At 60.2% G+C, this 14,485-nt stretch overlaps 2 protein-coding genes across 9 annotated transcripts in view; one reads left to right on the top strand and one right to left on the bottom strand.

Annotated features, from left to right (window-relative positions):
• Nucleotides 1-4,421, top strand: part of MTMR1 (myotubularin related protein 1) — a 70,285-nt gene extending 65,864 nt beyond the window's left edge. For all 7 annotated transcript variants that reach the window (XM_089904027.1, XM_089904028.1, XM_022561132.3 and 4 more), the window contains one exon: nucleotides 2,412-4,421. In XM_089904027.1, coding sequence (XP_089760153.1) covers nucleotides 2,412-2,573 — 162 coding nt within the window. In that variant the 3' untranslated portion in view covers nucleotides 2,574-4,421. The remainder of the gene's footprint in view (nucleotides 1-2,411) is intronic.
• Nucleotides 3,240-14,485, bottom strand: part of CD99L2 (CD99 molecule like 2) — a 112,837-nt gene continuing 101,591 nt past the window's right edge. Inside the window, exons 9-11 of one of the 2 annotated variants that reach the window (XM_022561136.3) lie at nucleotides 14,298-14,417; nucleotides 9,314-9,379; nucleotides 3,240-8,131 (exon numbers count right to left, since the gene is read on the bottom strand). In XM_022561136.3, coding sequence (XP_022416844.1) covers nucleotides 8,064-8,131; nucleotides 9,314-9,379; nucleotides 14,298-14,417 — 254 coding nt within the window. In that variant the 3' untranslated portion in view covers nucleotides 3,240-8,063. The remainder of the gene's footprint in view (nucleotides 8,132-9,313; nucleotides 9,380-14,297; nucleotides 14,418-14,485) is intronic. The other variant, XM_022561137.3, reaches the window with a different exon arrangement.

Here is a 14,485-nt window from a genome sequence, read left to right as displayed (position 1 = left end):
CCTTCTTCAAGCCTGCATGCTGCATGCTCCTCTGTTCTCGAAAGCACGCGAATTCGTGCTCATCTGAGCACCCTCAGCTCAGGACGATCACGAGAAGCGCAGGCATCGCTGCTCCGGGATGAGGCTGGCGGGCGCCCCGGCCAGGGCCAGACCCCGACCCTGGCGGTGAGTCAGTGCCCGCTGCGGGGAAGGTCCCCAGCCTCCTGAGACCTCGCGGGGGTGCGAGTGGCAGACGGATCCCTACAGAGCCCGGCACGGCGCTTGGAGGGCGGTCAGGGGGTGGTCTAGCTCTGTGTGTCCCCCCTGCATCTCCAAGTGAGGCCTTGATCGCAGGGGCTGTGGGCCACCACAGCGTTGCAGGAAGCTCACGGTAGCAGCGCAGCACAGGCACGGGGAGGGCAGCAGCGGGGCCTGGCCAGGGGATCAGCGTGAAGCCTGGTGTCCAGTGATGGGGCAGAGAGCCGGGCTGGCCAGAGCAGCGGCGGGGGGCAGAAAAGAAAAGCAGGGACACGAGGTGGCTGGCCTCTTTGAGGAGGGGGAGCTAGGATAGCTGCGTGGAGGGGGCCGCCTGCGCCTCCATCAGAGGACGGCTGTGTGGGACTCTTGTGGCGTTCCGTGTCACACATGCTAGCGCTGGGCGACTGGCCCCCGAGATGGGCATTTTCTCAAACAAGCATGCCTTTGGTCTATTGTAAATGAAGATAACGTGTGAGAAAAGATAACGAAGGCTGCGTGGAGACTAAGATGAGAGTCTCGGGCCTGGGTGGGTGTGAAGTCGCGTGTTACCCGCGTGGCTCGCCTCTCTCTGACCCCAGGGCCTGGCTGTTAGTAATGGTAGCTTGATCGCAAAGCGACTGGAATCAAGTCCCACAAAACAAGAAAATACCCAGTAGGTCCGAGGCTAAGAGGGGAGCTGTTCTCCACCTCCCAGCGGCCTCTGGAATCAGCAACAAACAAGGCAGCTTCCCTTGTTCTGGGGGCCTTTGCCATCGGACTCCCACACTGCCGCCTTCTCTCTCCTTCCTGGGGCCAGTCAGGAGTGTGTTCTGAGCCGCTTCTGTGTGGGTTACCGAGCACCCTCGCGTGTCGCAGACACCTGGCTGCCTCCCCCCCGCCGCCCCTGCCTTGTCTGACTCTGTCGTCCCTGTCCCTCTGTCCCTCGTCCCTCGCATGTGCTCACCTCTCTGGTCACTCACTCTCAGGTCTCGTCTCTCTCTCACCTGTCTCCTACCTTCCCTCTTTGCGCACTGGGGTGGTCACCACTGGCACCCCTGATGGGACGGCTCCCAGACTTCGTGGGGAGGTCATGATGAAACACGCAGGCGTGGCAGGAGTGCAGAGTCTCCAAAAGTCCCCCGCCCAGAGCAAGTGCCCTTCCAGCCAGTCCCTGTAGGATGAAGCCCAGCCTGTGAGTGAAAAGGGTCGGGGGATAGTGCCCCAGGCAGAAGGGACAGCACATGTGTGGCATCTTCCAAAACCCGGAATGTTCGGGAATGCAGGAGGGGAGAAGAGGCAGGACTTGGAGAGGGGTGACCAGGGGAGGCAGGACTTGGTGAGGGGTGACCAGGGGAGGCAGGACTTGGTGAGGGGTGACCAGGGGAGGCAGGCTGGGGTTAGACCACACAGGGCCTTGAAGCCAAGGTCAGGATCTTACCTTCAGGCCGGTGGGAAGAAGCCACTGGGGGCTGTTCAGTGGCGTCTCGGAGCCTGGCTGGGGCTCAGGACCCAGGCTGGTGGCTGCTGTGCAGAAGCTGGACGGGGGCCGAGGGGAAGCAGGGGGAGCTCCCCACACCCCACCCCATACCCCCTTCGCCCCTCAGGTGGCGACTTCCCTCCCCTGTCTGCTTCGCTCCACGAGGGCAATGCCAGGTCTGGGCTGTCTGGGCTGCAGCAGGTGCCCAGGGCAGCTTGTGAGCTGAGCACGGGAGGGAGTGGGTGCTGTGGCCAGAAGAGTCAGGCTGGGAGGCCCCACGGCCCGGGAGCACCCTTCGCACCTCTCTGCTCCGCGCATCGACGGGTGCAGGAATCGGCTGAGGCGGGGGGCGGCGCTGGCGTGGCCGGCAGAGGCTTTGTGAACAGGGACGGGAGCCAGTGGCCCGGGCCCCTCCCCCCGCACTGCCCCCTCCAGGGCCTTCTGCCCGCGCCCGTCCTGGCTGATGGAGACACGTGGCTGCGAGGTGCTGGAAGTGCCGGTTTAACAGAAGGGTTTTCAGTTAGCAGCGCGACGTACGGAGGTGCAGGAACGGAGGTGCAGGGGGTGTGCGGGGCCATGGCCATCGATGCTGCTGGGTGGTGGCCTCAGCCGAGGCGCGCGTTGGGAGCACCCGCTGGGGAGGATGGCCAGGCCACGGCTCGCGGGGAGGGGCCCCTGCGCCCGCGGCGGCGGCGCTGACCCGTGTCTCTGCCCGCAGACGCCCATCCACCAGAACCTCAAGGAGTTGCTGGCTGTCCGCGCGGAGCTGCAGAAGCGGGTGGAGGACCTGCAGCGGGAGGTGGCCGCACGCGCCTCGGCCTCGTCTGAGCGGGGCTCCTCGCCGTCACACTCGGTCACGCCCGTGCACACGTCGGTCTGACGCCGCTGTCCCTGCGGCCCGGGCGGGGCGCCTGCGACTTGTCCGGTTAGGGCCCGTGCCCGCCGCGTCTCGTCGGCGCTTTCCACCAGTGGCCGACCGTGTGCTAGGGAACAGCGTAAGTGCTGTTGTGTCGTCAACACCCTTTTCCCTCCTGCCAGCGCTTTTCCAGGGCCGAGTGGGGGACACTCAAGCGAGCGGAACGCAGGGCTCAGGCTCAAGGTGGGGAATCCTCGTGAAAAGCCACCCCACTCCCCTAGAGGCCGTGGCCAGCCCCATGGCTCCTTCCTGCTCTCTGCTCCCCTCCAGGGTTTCGCAGTTAACTGTGCCGGGGAAGACAGGCCGTTACCGTCTTCCCCAGGGTCTCCTCGCGCCAGGGGTCCTCCGGTACCACCTCCTGTTGTGTACATATAAGGTATTTTTAAAAGAGAGAAACATGCCTTTATTTTCCTACGTCCTTTTTTTATGTTTAGACTAGTCACCCAAGGAGGCATCTGCTTGACGGGACTGGGTGAGGAATTTTCAAACCAAGCTCATGCTAACTTTTACGTGGTACATTTGAAGCACAATTTGAATGTGGCCACTTAAGGCCACGTGTTCTGTCCTCACCCGACTCTGGGAGCTGCCACTTCCCACTGCTGACAGCTCTCTGTCACAGCGGGTCTGCTCTCGCCTGTTATCTATCTGCTGTCTGAAATAATCGTTCTCGTTTTATCGGGATCCCTTCAACGCGGTTTATTCCCGTCACTGCACGTCGGTGTTTTAAAGCAACAACTGTGCTGTGATTTCGGATGCCGAAAGCAGAGCGCTCGCCTCCCTCCGTTTCCTCATCTCAGAGCCGCTCGGGCCTCTCCTCCCCATCTCACACCTTCACTCACTGGCTGGGCTCTGGGACTCCATCAGTCTGGGCAGGAATTAATTGACCGTCAGCTGGTCCATCCACTAGAGCTAGAGCTCTGAGCTGCTCCGCGTGGCGCGTCACGCAGAATCTTGCACATTTGCGCCCCGCCCTCCTCCTCCTGGTGCCCAGGGCCGCGCCCATTCCTGCCAGCCCCGCCCGGGACCCCAGCGCTGCAGGAATTAAGCTTGCCTTTGAGTGGGGGGAGCTCATCGGGTCAGACCTGCATGCAACTGCCTCGTAGTATCTGGTTGGTTTCAAATTCCTGGATACCACCCAAAGCCCTACACAGGGACCTGATTTTTGAAAACATCATCCTTAAAGGTTTTTTACACTCAGATACTTAGAGAGTAGATGTTTTTTCAACTTGGAACCTTCTGATTCTTACAGAAAATTATCTGGTATCTATCTGTAAGGTATCAAATATTTATTCGAGGTAATTTGATAACCTAAAATCAATTCTCCATTTTTATCATCTGGGGGATTTGCTTCTAAACTGTGTTTTAATTGACGTAACTTGTGATTCATGCTTCCCACGTAGCCGAAACCTTATTTACGAAGGGATAAACTGGATTATACATTGACATACTGATTTTTTAAAAATGGGGACCCATTTTTTCCCCAGAAATATCACATAATCCCCAGCTGCACTAAGACTGCCAACCTTGGTGTGGACTGGGGGATGCTTTTGACAGAGCCAGAGAGGCCGAGTGGGTCGTTCTTGCCAGTGTCAACGTCCTGGGCCCTAGGAGGACCCCTAGAAGCTCCCATTCCGTTTGAAAGCAGCACAACAGATCATTTTCCTTTGTGTGTTCCTAGCACAAAACTGTTTCTAAAACAACTTGAAGTACAGTTTTGTTACCTAAGCACTTCTTTTTTCGGTTTTATTTAAGTGTATTTGCGTCATCTGATGCGCAGTATTTCAGTCTAATTAAAATAATGTTTGCTCTGTGGTCTCGTTTTTTGTTGTCCTTTTAAGTTTTCTTTCGGTGATTCTTCCCTTGTGGAAAATTAGGACGCATTCAATACATGTCATTATATTACGTGCCAAGCACAGTTAGTTAGTACATGTAAAGTACCCTTACATGATTTAATTCATTTACTAAGTTGTAAGTGCAATTTATCATAAGAGTTGAGTGTTTTGGCTGAAATGGGTAACTATTCTGATTTTAAAATCTGAAACGCCCCTGCACTTTAACCTTGAGAAAATGCTGAAGATGTGAGGAAAGGACTGGACCCCCTGAGAGGCAGGTGTGTGGCCCCGAGGAAGCAGGGCCAGCTTTCCAGCCCATGAGTCCTAGATCTTAAGTGGGCCAGACTTCTGAGAAGCCCTGGGGTCCCCCTCCCCCTGCCCCAGAGTCTCCGGAGGGAATGCTGGCCTTTACGGGGCTGTAAGAGGCCTGGACGAAACCACACCAGCCCCTGCGGACCACCCTTCTTCTAAGGCCTGGTGTCCCCTTTCCTTCTCCACGCAGCAGTCACTGCAGCCGTGGGCCCCGGCAGCGACGCCGGGAGGGCCGCAACTTCTGCACGGCAGTCACGTGGGGGCTGGGTTTGAGGACTCGGTGCTATTTTACTACAAGGCCGCTCCGGCAGGAAGGCGCCACCCACCGCAGCGTGAAGCCCAGCCAGCGGCCCCGCATCTTCCTCACGCTCTCCTCTCAGTTTGCAAGGCGCACCGTGTGACAAGCGCACGCCTTGTCCGCAGCAGAGCTCGCTGCACGCGCGGCCCCGGCCCCGCTGCGCTTTCTCGGGCCCAGACAGCCACACGTCACCCAAGTCGACCCCGGCTACTGGCTTTCTTCGAAGAAGGCAGAGCAGTGGGCTTAGGAGTCGCGAGTTGGGGGCCTGCCTCTGCCCCTCCCTACCCCCGTGACGTGGGGCACGGCCTTAGCTCCCTGTGCCACGCAGGGGACCGCCCCGGGGAAGCCCGACACGAAGCCGCACAGCAAGAGGGGAAGTGCAAGAGCCCTAACCCTCTTGAGAAAGGCCCTTGGCTGGCGGGGAGGGGAAGGAGGTCGCCTCCATATAATTAATCAGGAAAAAACGGCATCGCTTAACAAAGGGAGTGCCTTCACACGGTCAGAATACAGGGATCCGTTAGGTTCCCTTTTGTTTAATGCGAACACGAGAGAGCTTACAATTCACAATTAAACACGAGCACAGAGAAAGTACCGGGGATCCTGAGGTCAGTGTCAGCCTCTTCTTCCTCAGAGAACTGGTACTGACCCCCACACCCCAAGCAGCCGAGGCAGTGGGCCTGGCGCTGCTCTCTGGGTGCCACGGGGGGGGGGGGAGGGTGCCCAAGCCGGCTAGGCTGCCCTGCCTCCTTCCCCCAGGGGCTCGGAGTTGCTATTGTAAACACTGAGCCCCCTCTCCCCGCCCCCAGTTAAGCTGACAGTGATCAGATACTGTCAGCTGGCCTTTCTAGCTCACTCACTGTCTCCGCTACCACCTGGGACGGGCCCAAGCTGGTCGATGCAGCCTCCAGGTGGACACAGCTACAAGAGCCCCCGGGTGTCAGCCAGTGTCGGTCCCCCACACCCCGTCCCCAGGATGTGAGCCCTGCAAACGGGGGGGTGGGTGAGTGACTTTCAAGGCCTCTCCGGTCACTGGCACAGGGCTGGGTGCTGGGCTCTGGGCTTGCCACAGAGGGCACCGAGATAGACAAGAGCGTGATGGGTCTCTCTTAACCAAAGTCAGTGCTACTGAGAAAATGGACTTGCGGAGGGCGCTGACTTCACATCACAGATAGGATTTCAGGGTCTTCACCTCAGATGAGCCTCGCCGCAGAGCTGAGGTGGCCCACCGGGGGCGCCATGCCTGGCCATGCCCAGAATCACACGGGCCACGTCACTTCCTAGTCACTGCCGTGACTGTGACTTCTCTATAAATGTCCAAACTTCCCAGTGGCTGGGAGAGAAGCATCTTACCACATACAAGTGCTGCCTCGTCTCCGTCTTTAAAATGCCTGGGAACGTTGGTGAGCAGCCCTCCTAACGCAATGAGCTTCCGAGCGCCGCCCTGATCCCTCCCCAGCTCCTGTTACTCAGGACACGGGCCCTCCCTGGGCCCTGAGGTCACCCTGTTTTGCATTCATAGCTTGCTGTCACCTAAAGTCCCTCAGGGCCCCCTCCAGCCCAGCAGCAGAGGGGTGGGGACATCAGCCCTGGCCAGCCTGGAAGGGACGAGCCTGGCAAAGCTGACAACAGCCTGTCCCACGAGGGCAGGGCGGGGAGGTCCTGGGGACAGGCTGACCTCACCGGCGACCCCTCTGCTGCTCACTTCCGGGAGCCGCACACGATCCAGCCTGCCCGGCGTGAGCCTGCAGGCGGGGGTGTCGGGGTACCCACGGCATGCCCTGTATAACATGAACACACGAGGCCATCTAAGCTGCGGGGTCTGTTCAGATGTCAACTGTCTCCCTAAGAAGTCGGAGTTGCCTCATCCCAGCCTAGCGGACGTGGAGGGGCTGACACAGCAGTCCTGCAGCACGTGAAGCCGGATTAACAGGACCCCGCCTTCCTGCTGGCTCACACGACGCTCCCGGAAGTGCTCTCTGACACCGCAAGCTCGTTATCCATAGACGTGGCTCTAGACTCTAGCTCGGCCCGACAGCAGCGCTCCCAGGATCAGGGCCACACGTGGGCCCGACAAATGTTCCAGGAAGGCAGCTCTGCTCCAGCCAAACACGACGGCGGCCGCCGGTGTGGGTGCCCGCGGGCCCCCACGCGCTGTCCGTCAGAGGACAGGCAGGGTGACTAGAGACTCACCGAGTCAGGTGAGTCAGCTCCCACACCAAGCCAACGTCCCTTTCCCCTCCCCTCCCCACTACGTACATCTTTAGGCAACCAACGGGCATGCTTCAGGCTCTGATGCTCATTCTTGACGTCTGTAGCTTTTGCTACCAAAATAAGCACACACGCCCCCAGCCCCAGTAGGAAACTCACTGAACTAATCGTGTCAGCCTGGAGACCACGTCCGGTCCCACGGCATCATACGGGAATTAGGCCTGAGAGCCACAGCCTCCTACACATCCAGAAGATTCCTGAACTCTCAAGGCAGGGATACTGTGACATGCACGTTTTCACTTAAATGAAAAGCCACCACTTGCGCCAGCGCTTAGGAAGCCCAGCGGCATAAGGGCTGGAGCTGGAAAGAAGGACAGAAATAAAAACACCCCTGGGTGTGGCACGTGAGCGGTGTCACCCCGGCGCTCACCGGTGTGCTCCTGCGGCTGAAAGCCGCCCAGCGAGGCAGTGCAGCGTGCAGGGGATGGCAGGGCCCCGGGTTCAGACTCTTGCCCTGCAGCACGCGTGTCCTCTGGCCGCCCTCCGCTCGGTCTCCCCCTCCCCAGCTCGCTAAGGATTTCCACAGCAAGGCTCTCCGGAGGCACTGCAGCAGGGCGGGCGCACGAGCCAAACTCACGAACACCCAGAGCTCGTCCGGAAAACTGAGAACGACAAGAAGCCAATGACATCGAAGGAGCAGCGTGGCAGCCGTGGGTCCAAACGAAACAAGGAGCTGGGTCCCAAGCAGCGGCCCTGTGTGCCCACAGCCTGCCTGGCGGGGCAGGGCCTCGCATCCTCAGCCCCTTAGATCCGGGGCGGCTCCGGCGGCGGCGGCGGCTCCGCGGACTGCGTCTGCAGTGCTGAGTATTTCACTAGGGACAGGAGAAACCCGTCAGGAAGGAGTCATGTCCACCCCACACGAAGACACAGAGACACGATCATGTCCTTTCCTGGGCACAGAAATCCAGTTCCCTGTGTGTCTGTCCCAGACAACTGGCCCCTGGCACCCGCTGTGGCCCTGGAGACGAGCTCGGCCTCTACTTCCTCATCCGTAAAGCGGGAATGGTCCCGGCACAGTGGCTGGGAGGAGTTTTTTCGATTTTTTTCTATTTTTTGGCCACGCCGCGTGGCTTTTGGGATCTCCGTTTCCTGACCGGGGATTGAACCCGGGACCCGGCAGTGAAAGCACCGAATCCTAACCGCTGGACCACCAGGGAATTCCCAAGGGAGGAGTACTTTAAATAAAGCACGTAACACAGCACCTGGCCCATGGTAGGTACCAACACGGTGGTGGCCAAGACTTGAAAACATGAGTACAGTGACTGCAACTGTAGAGTCCCTTTTCCCACGTTTGAAACCCAGGGCTAGCGAATCCATCCGGCATCCTATCCTAAGCGACCGGATGCCCCCCCACCCCGCCCCCACCGCGCCCATGGCAGCCCTGGGCGGTCCCTCCAGCCGCAGCCTCAGCGCCCAGCCCAGCAAAGGCACGCCTGGGCTCCTGTCTCTCCCGCCCACCCCGGCCTGGAAGCCCTTCCCCGGCCTCGGCTGACGACAAGCGGCCTGCTCCCCTTCTCCGTGAAGCCTTTCTTGGTCGCCTCGTTGGCATTCTGGGGCCACAGGCTGCATCTGCCTTGAGAGGTTGGCCACTCCAGGCCGGCAGCCTGACGTCACGCAGCCTGTAACCGCTGGCGGCTCACCGCGGCCAGCAAGTGCCTGACGATCACAGGACGGCGGGGGTGGGCCTCCCTCTTGCCTGTGGCAGTTTTCAGATGGAAAGGGCCCGGGTCGAGGTCTAAAGGATCCCCACAGCTTCCGCCGGCGTCTGGCCGGCGCCAGTCTGTCTCTGCGGGCGGGGAGCAGAGGCTGAGCCCGCACCGTGAGCAGACGGCCCTGGCTGTGCTCCCCGTGTCCCTGGCATCAGCCCATCGTTCTGGCTGGAAGTTCTAGAAATGGCCACCTCGAGCGTCCCTGCTTTCCTAGCCCAGGTCTGCTCGGTGCCGGGCCCAGCCGCTAGGAGGCCTTCAGCAAGACAGTGACCTGGAGGTCCTCACCTTGGGGCTCCTCACACACAACGGCCTCCGGGTTCTCCCCCTTCACGTAGTCCGCACTGAGACCCTCTGCAAAAGGCAAAGGGCGGAGTTGGTGACTGACGCGGAAGCAAAGGGTCCCCGGCCACGAGGCAGAACGCCTGACCAGGCCCTCCGTTATGGTGAGAAAGCCCAACCCCCTTGACGAACTCAGACCCCTGCAGCCCGGGCCACCCAAACATCTCTGTCCCCGCATCTGGGCGCAGAGCGGCCAGGAACGTGTTGCCCTGCCCCGGACCTCTCGTCCTCCCCCCTGATGTGACATGCGGCAAAGGCCCCGACACCCATCCCCATTGGCAGGTGCCACCACGTTGTGAGACTGTGGGCCACACGGCAGCTCCGCCCAGCAGAGGGGCACCGGATGGCAGGACTCAGCGCCACCCCTGGGTCCATGTGCTGGCCCAGGAGCCAGGGAGGCAAAGAGGGAGCCCGGCACTGCGTGAGTGACTGATGGAGAGGGGGCGGGGCAGATGGCTGGATGGGCTCCGCTGGGCAGCAGGAAGAAGTTTGTCCCAGCCCCAGAGTGGAGGGCCCAGGACCCACGGACGGCTGCTCTGGTCCAGTGAGTTATTTGGGCTTCCTCCCCACCTGCGTCCAAGAGGGACCTGGGGACTCTACAAGGCGTCCTCTGCAGGCCAGCACTCAGGCCACTGAGTGGACCCCACCCCTGCCACTGCGTGGGGAGACTCAAGAGGATAAGCCGGGGACTGGGAGCCTCATCAGAGCCCTGGGCCTGTGGGAAGCTCGGGCCACGGTTCTAACCAACCGACTGAGCAGGCGCCAGCGTAAGTCACTCCGCCATCCCGGGCTGCATTCAGGCTCCTCACGTAGAAGGGATGCCTGCCTGCCCTGGTGCTCGCTGGGCTCAAGGCGGGCACCAGATGGGCCCAGGGAAAATGCGGGTGTCACTTGGCGGCAGGTGTGGGGTGGGATGGGTGACAGAGCCAGTGGAAGCTGTTCCCAGCGGATGGGCCAGGGCCAGGAGGTGCGCCCTGAGCCTCCTGATCTCTCAGCAGCTGCCGAGCTGGCATGCGCCAGACTGTCTTCTGCCTGCGGGCAGGCCTCTGGTTGCTTCGCAGGGATGACCGCCAGTGGGTATGAGTCCTGAACAGGACCTCCACGCCCGCCCCAGCACCCCAAAACGCACGTGGAAAACTAAAGATGGTCGTGGTTTCAGCCAAGTCGGTGAGCACCAGGGAAGCGGACGGGGGGCGCGGGGTGGAGAGTGGCGACAAGGAATGAGAGAAATGGGGAGGGGAGGGGAGGGGAGGGGAGGGGAGGGGAGGGGAGGGAGGGGAGGACATGAAGTGTAGAGGCCAAAGCAGAAGAGGAAGATGAGTAAGTCAAAGCACGTCGTTACCTTGACCTTCTGCTGCATCTGAAGGCAAGACACAAAGCTTAGGACCCTGGAGCAAGAACTCAGCCCCCGGCAAAAAGCCACGTGGGCTTTCCACGCGACACGCCGACCCTTGGCGCTGAGGGCAGAGACATGGGGAGCAGAGGGTCCCCAAGGCCGGGACCCCTTTGGTGGCAGTCAATACCGCAAGCCCCTGAGCACCACTGCGGGGTCAGGCCCTCCTAGCAGTCACGTGCCATCCCCCAGGGCGTCCCCGTGCACCGGGTGCAGGGCAGCTTCTGCTCCACCTTCCCTGACTTACTTCCCCGAGGAGATGGCTGAGGCCACTCTGGGCAGACGCTTAACAGAAAGCGTGGGCATGGGAGGTCCTGTCCCCCAGCTTCTCAGGGGATTAACCACCCAACGGACATCCATGGGGCTCCTCCTGATGCCAGCCCAACCTAGGTGCCAGGGACACATCAGTGGCTGAAACACACACAGCCCCCCACGGAGAGCGATGGGCTGGGGGGTGGGGCAGCAGCCGCGGGCACAAGCCCACAAGCCCCGTCCCGCCCCAGCGGCGGCACGGCGGGGCAGCAGGGGGCGCTGTGGCAGCGTGCAAGGCAGACATCTCCTCTGGCCCACAGGCTGGGAGGGCGGGAAGGCTGCCTGGGAGGGTGTCCCAGGCCTGAAGGAAGAGGGCTGCTAGCGGGACGCCGGGCGGGATGCTGGAGCAAGCGGTACCCACTCGGGGAAGCCAGTGCGGCTGTGGAGAGGCTTCTGGGGACGCGTCCATGGGCAGGGAAGAGAAGGGATGCGGTTGGAGCCAAACCATGAAGGGCTGTGAATGTGAAGCCCAGGGGCTGGGCCGGGGGGAGGAAGCGTGCATTTGAAATGGATCCCGCCGGCTGCTCAGAGCAGGGAGAATGGTGGGGGAGACCGGGGCAGGCAGGGGGCTGATGGAAACATCCAGATGGAGGACCAGGGCGGTGGCGGTGGAGAGGTGCGGCCCAAGAGCAGAGCTGCACGAGCCCCAGGAACAGGGACCCCGCTGATGTCACATCAGGGGACGTCGGACCCAGGAGGGCTGGTGGGATTCATAAGGGGAGGCGGGAGCGGATACAACTTACACACTTGAAAGAAAATGTTGGTAGCACAGCGGGCGGACACAGAAGCAACGGGGGGCTTTTTCAAATGTGGGGATGCGCCGCACTCAGTTCCCTTCTAAGGAAACTGGGGGTGATGGTGGTACTCGCGCGAGTGTCCAGCTGAGGGGCTCAGGACAGTGTGGGTTTAGCAATGACAAGGACATCACCGACAGACTAAGTAAGGGGAAAGGACCGGGGGGGAGGGTCACCCACCCTCAGACGGAACAGGCGGCTGGGAGAGGCCCTCAGGTTCCGTGAGCTTCCTGGGAGCCCGTGGGAGCCCCCATCAGCCCTGCAAGCACGCCGGGCCCCCTGGCCTGGGCCCCCGGCACCCAGCCCAGCAACATAACACCCTCACCTCCAGGCCAGCCCCGAGAGAGAGAGGTCACATGCACGTCCTCCGGCCTTGCTGCCACAGGGCTTTTCGCTGTCAGCTACGCCCCTTCTTTTTCGTTTGTTCTCTCCCAAACACCACACCAATCGCTCAACTCTATGTACCAAGGCCTTCATGTTCTCACATTTTATCGGGTTTTGCCCGCTAATCCAGTTTGCAAAACCTCACATCTGTTTGTTTCAGGAAGCAAGTGTGAAAATAATATACTTTCACCTGAGTGCCCCCACCAGGACAGACACACAGTCCAGAGTCCATCTATTGTTGGCTTTGCACATCAACCTCTTTCTCCCTCCTTGTTCCCATCTACTGGCACCCCTTCCCTTCTAGACTCACCGCTTCCCGTCTTGAGTGAGTTCCTTCAACAGTCCCCTGAGCCTCTGTCTCCTCAGCTATAAAATGAGGGTTCCCGGCACGGCTGCCCCATCGGGCTGTGGGAGTGCTCAGGGTGGTGACCCACACTCAGTGTCGGGCGCTGGCAAGCGTGGAGCGCCTGGGAAGCCATGCTTACTATAAGTTTAGGCCCAGCTTTTAGTTTCTCGTTTACCCAACATGCATTTTAAAGTCTCAAAAGCCATCCCGTGGCACACAAGCCACTGGCCCAGCTCTGCAGTGGGCATGTATTTGACAACCGTGGATTGCACTCATGTCACTGTTAGGGTTACAATGCTGAACTGGGGTGAATGGTGGCCCCTAAAGACTATGTTCATGTCCTCACCCCTGGAACCTGGGGACGTGACCTTCTTTGGAAAAAGGGTCTTTGCAGATGTGACGAAGTTAAGGATCTCAAGATGGGATCATCCTGGATTTAGGGTGGGGCCCACACCTAAATGACAAGTGCCCTTTAAGAGACAGAAGATGACACAGACACAGAGGAAAAGGCCACCTGAAGACAGACGCAGAGATTGGAGTGATGCAGCCATAAGCCAAGGGATGCTCGGGGCCACAAAAGCCAGAAGAGGAAGGAAGGATCCTCCCCTAGAGCCTCCAGAAGGAACCAGCACTGCTGCCGCCTTGATCTTGGATTTCTGGCCCCCAGAACCATGAGAGAATAGATCTGTTGTTTTAAGTCTTTTGAGCTCTAAGGCCAACCCAGCCTCCAGCTCTGCACTGCCTCTCGCTCTTCCTGTTCACACACCAAGCATTCTGGGACCCAAGTCGTTTCCTGGGAAGCTCAGGTCCAGGCTAGAATTAAGTGCAGAGGCCCAGAGCAAGGGAAGGGGAAGCCTCACAGGGGATGGTCCTGAGCTGCAGGAAAGAGGAAAACTATGGCTGAGTCAGGGTCTCTCACTTGAACTAAAAATCGCCTGTCTTCAACCAGAGACACTCTTGGCAAACAGCGACACATCGACACCGTGCTTATGAAACCATCGATAATGGCGTCCCCACGGGGCTCCCCCCGACACGGGGCTCCCGTGGGTGGGCGTCTCAGACACATTCCATCTGTAACTATTCAGTTCACACACCTCGGATAGAGTCACAGCTACAGCCTAAAATGAAAGCCGCCTATGTTACGAAGCTGGTGTGTAACGTGGTGGGGGGGGACCACACTCTCCTCTTCCTTTAAAACAATTCATGATTCTCTGGCTCACGGGGAGAAGCGGGGGCGCCCAGGCAGCGGGCAGCGGCTCCTCGGGATCTGAGAGGGAGGGGAGGGCTGCCAGGACCTCCGAGGTCCCGGGGATGCCTGCCTTCTGCCTCCGAAGGGCCCACATCCCCTTGGGTGAGGTCTGAAGCCACGTGGATATCCAGGGGCTCTCCCGTTCTACGAGAAACCCAGGGCTCACCCTTGGAAGATCAAGGTCATTGGGCCCAGCCCAGTCCTCTCTTCCAGGCCGCTTTACACTTCAGTTTGGCCGAGGTCTGTCCCCAAGGGTTTTAAAAAGTGCAGCACCACCTCCACCTCAGCCCGGGGAGATCTGCTGAGGAGGTGTCTTGGGCAGGCTGTGGAAGGTTCCTGAATCTTAACTTGCTCGGGGTTCTGCCCCTTCCCCTCCAAAGCCCTGGCCCCTCTGTTCACGTCGAGCAGCGGGAGGGTGCAGCCGCAGGCGGCCGCAGGGCAGGTCCACTTACGCTGAATGCTGAAGCAGAACTTCTTCTGCTGGTAGGAGATGTAGCTGGAGACAGCGCCGATCAGGGCCATGGCCAGAGCGCTGGCCACGCCGGCAATGGTGCCGGTCTCTGCTGACATGCCTGGGGAATGCAGAGAGGCGGGGTCAAGCCCACGACGCCACAGGGATTGGCTCAGGCACCTGGCTCTC

This window comes from Delphinapterus leucas, chromosome X, assembly GCF_059928025.1.
Source record: "Delphinapterus leucas isolate spDelLeu-1000000601 "Yukka" chromosome X, BTC_Dleu_Yukka2, whole genome shotgun sequence".
Lineage (NCBI taxonomy): Eukaryota > Metazoa > Chordata > Mammalia > Artiodactyla > Monodontidae > Delphinapterus > Delphinapterus leucas.
Note: the sequence above shows the minus strand (reverse complement) of the source record. Positions and strands in the feature narration are given on the sequence as shown.